The 1,746-nt window shown below is 49.7% G+C and overlaps 1 protein-coding gene across 1 annotated transcript; it reads right to left on the bottom strand.

Annotated features, from left to right (window-relative positions):
* Positions 1-579: 579 nt before the first annotated feature.
* LACBIDRAFT_163230 (uncharacterized protein) lies at positions 580-1,225 on the bottom strand (the record flags this gene model as incomplete). The annotated part of the gene is made up of 2 exons (XM_001891052.1): positions 580-658; positions 822-1,225. Coding segments are annotated over 2 exons (483 nt in total), but the record flags the coding sequence as incomplete, so codon positions are not given.
* Between the last annotated feature and the right edge of the window lie 521 nt (positions 1,226-1,746).

The raw sequence follows: 1,746 nt of genomic DNA, 5'->3' as shown, positions 1-1,746 counted from the left end.
GACCTCCATTCAGTGGATCTTTCTTTTGTATTATGAGGATTTGTCATGGCTACTAGCAGGACCTTTCATCGATATTGTGCGTTGATTTCTTGACAATATATTTCTTGTTTCTGCAAATCACATATTCCAAGCCATTGCATGTTTCAGTTCACATGGATGGATGATCTGGGCACCAGCTTAAAAATGCTGTAGTGGATTGACTCCTCTATCTTGAATAAATGCTTCGCCAGAGCTGACATTGAATTTTGAATGCCCCGTCGGAGTCAATCAAATGCCCCGCGGGAGTCAACATTTTGAATTCTCAATTCCCTGTCAGTGTCAATCAAATGCTCTGCCACAGTCAATAAAGTGCTCTGCTAACTTGACGTATTCAAGATCATGCCACAGATGACCATATTGTGGAGGTCATGTTTTCTATTTCAAGGTCAAACACCCTGATGGGGCCATTGCCGACAGTGCCTTCAATCTCAACCTCAAACACCCCGACGGCAACATCCTCTGTGGTGCTTTCAATTTTAATGACAAACACCCTGACGGAGACATCCTCCGCGGTGCTTTCAATCTCAACCTCAAACACCCCGACGGTGACATCCCCCGTGGCACCTTCAATTTCAATGTCAAACACCCCGACGGAGACATCCCCCGCGGCGCCTTCAATCTCAACCTCAAACACCCCGACGGTGACATCCCCCGTGGCACCTTCAATTTCAATGTCAAACACCCCGATGGAGACATCCCCCGCGGCGCCTTCAATCTCAACCTCAAACACCCCGACGGTGACATCCGCTGGGACCTTCAATTTCAACGTCAAACACCCCGACGGTGACATCCCCCGTGGCGCCTTCAATCTCAATCTCAAACACCCCGACGGTGACATCCCCCGCGGCACCTTCAATTTCAATGTCAAACACCCCGATGGAGACATCCCCCGCGGCACCTTCAATTTCAATGTCAAACACCCTGATGGTGACATCCCCCGCGGCGCCTTCAATCTCAACCTCAAACACCCTGACGGTGACATCCTCCACAGTGCTTTCAATCTCAACCTCAAACACCCTGACGGTGACATCCCCCGCGGCACCTTCAATTTCAATGTCAAACACCCCGACAGAGACATCCCCCACGGCACCTTCAATTTCAATGTCAAACACCCTGACGGTGACATCCCCCGCGGCACCTTCAATCTCAACCTCAAACACCCCGACAGTGACATCCCCCGCGGCGCCTTCAATCTCAACCTCAAACACCCCGACGGCGACATCCTCCGTGGTGCTTTCAATCTCAACCTCAAACACCCCGACGGTGACATCCCCCGCGGCACCTTCAATTTCAATGTCAAACACCCCGACGGAAACATCCCCTGTGGCACCTTCAATCTCAATGTCAAACACCCTGACAGAGACATCCCCAACAGAACCATCAATTCCAGTTTGACACCCCAATGGAGCCACAAATGAGTAGACAAGGTGTGAGTAGCTAAATGAAAAGCTTTCATTTCTTAACTACAAGGTGAGTGTTTCCCTGTTGGGACAAAATTCAGTTTTTGGTTGATATGGAGACTATCTTGCAGGAGTTGGATGAGATAAAGATTAAGATACATTATGCTACAGATCTAGATGGATGTAAGTAAGGGGAGAGAGGCCCCAGTTAAATTTTTTTGTAGTTCCATCAGGATGGGCTGAGAGCCCGTCGGGACGTGGTCAGAGCCTGTCGGTGAAAAAGTGGTTCCGCCGCGGGAGCGTAAAC

This window comes from Laccaria bicolor, genomic scaffold, assembly GCF_000143565.1.
Source record: "Laccaria bicolor S238N-H82 LACBIscaffold_310 genomic scaffold, whole genome shotgun sequence".
Taxonomy (NCBI): domain Eukaryota; kingdom Fungi; phylum Basidiomycota; class Agaricomycetes; order Agaricales; family Hydnangiaceae; genus Laccaria; species Laccaria bicolor.
This window is presented reverse-complemented; position numbering and strand designations above follow the sequence as displayed.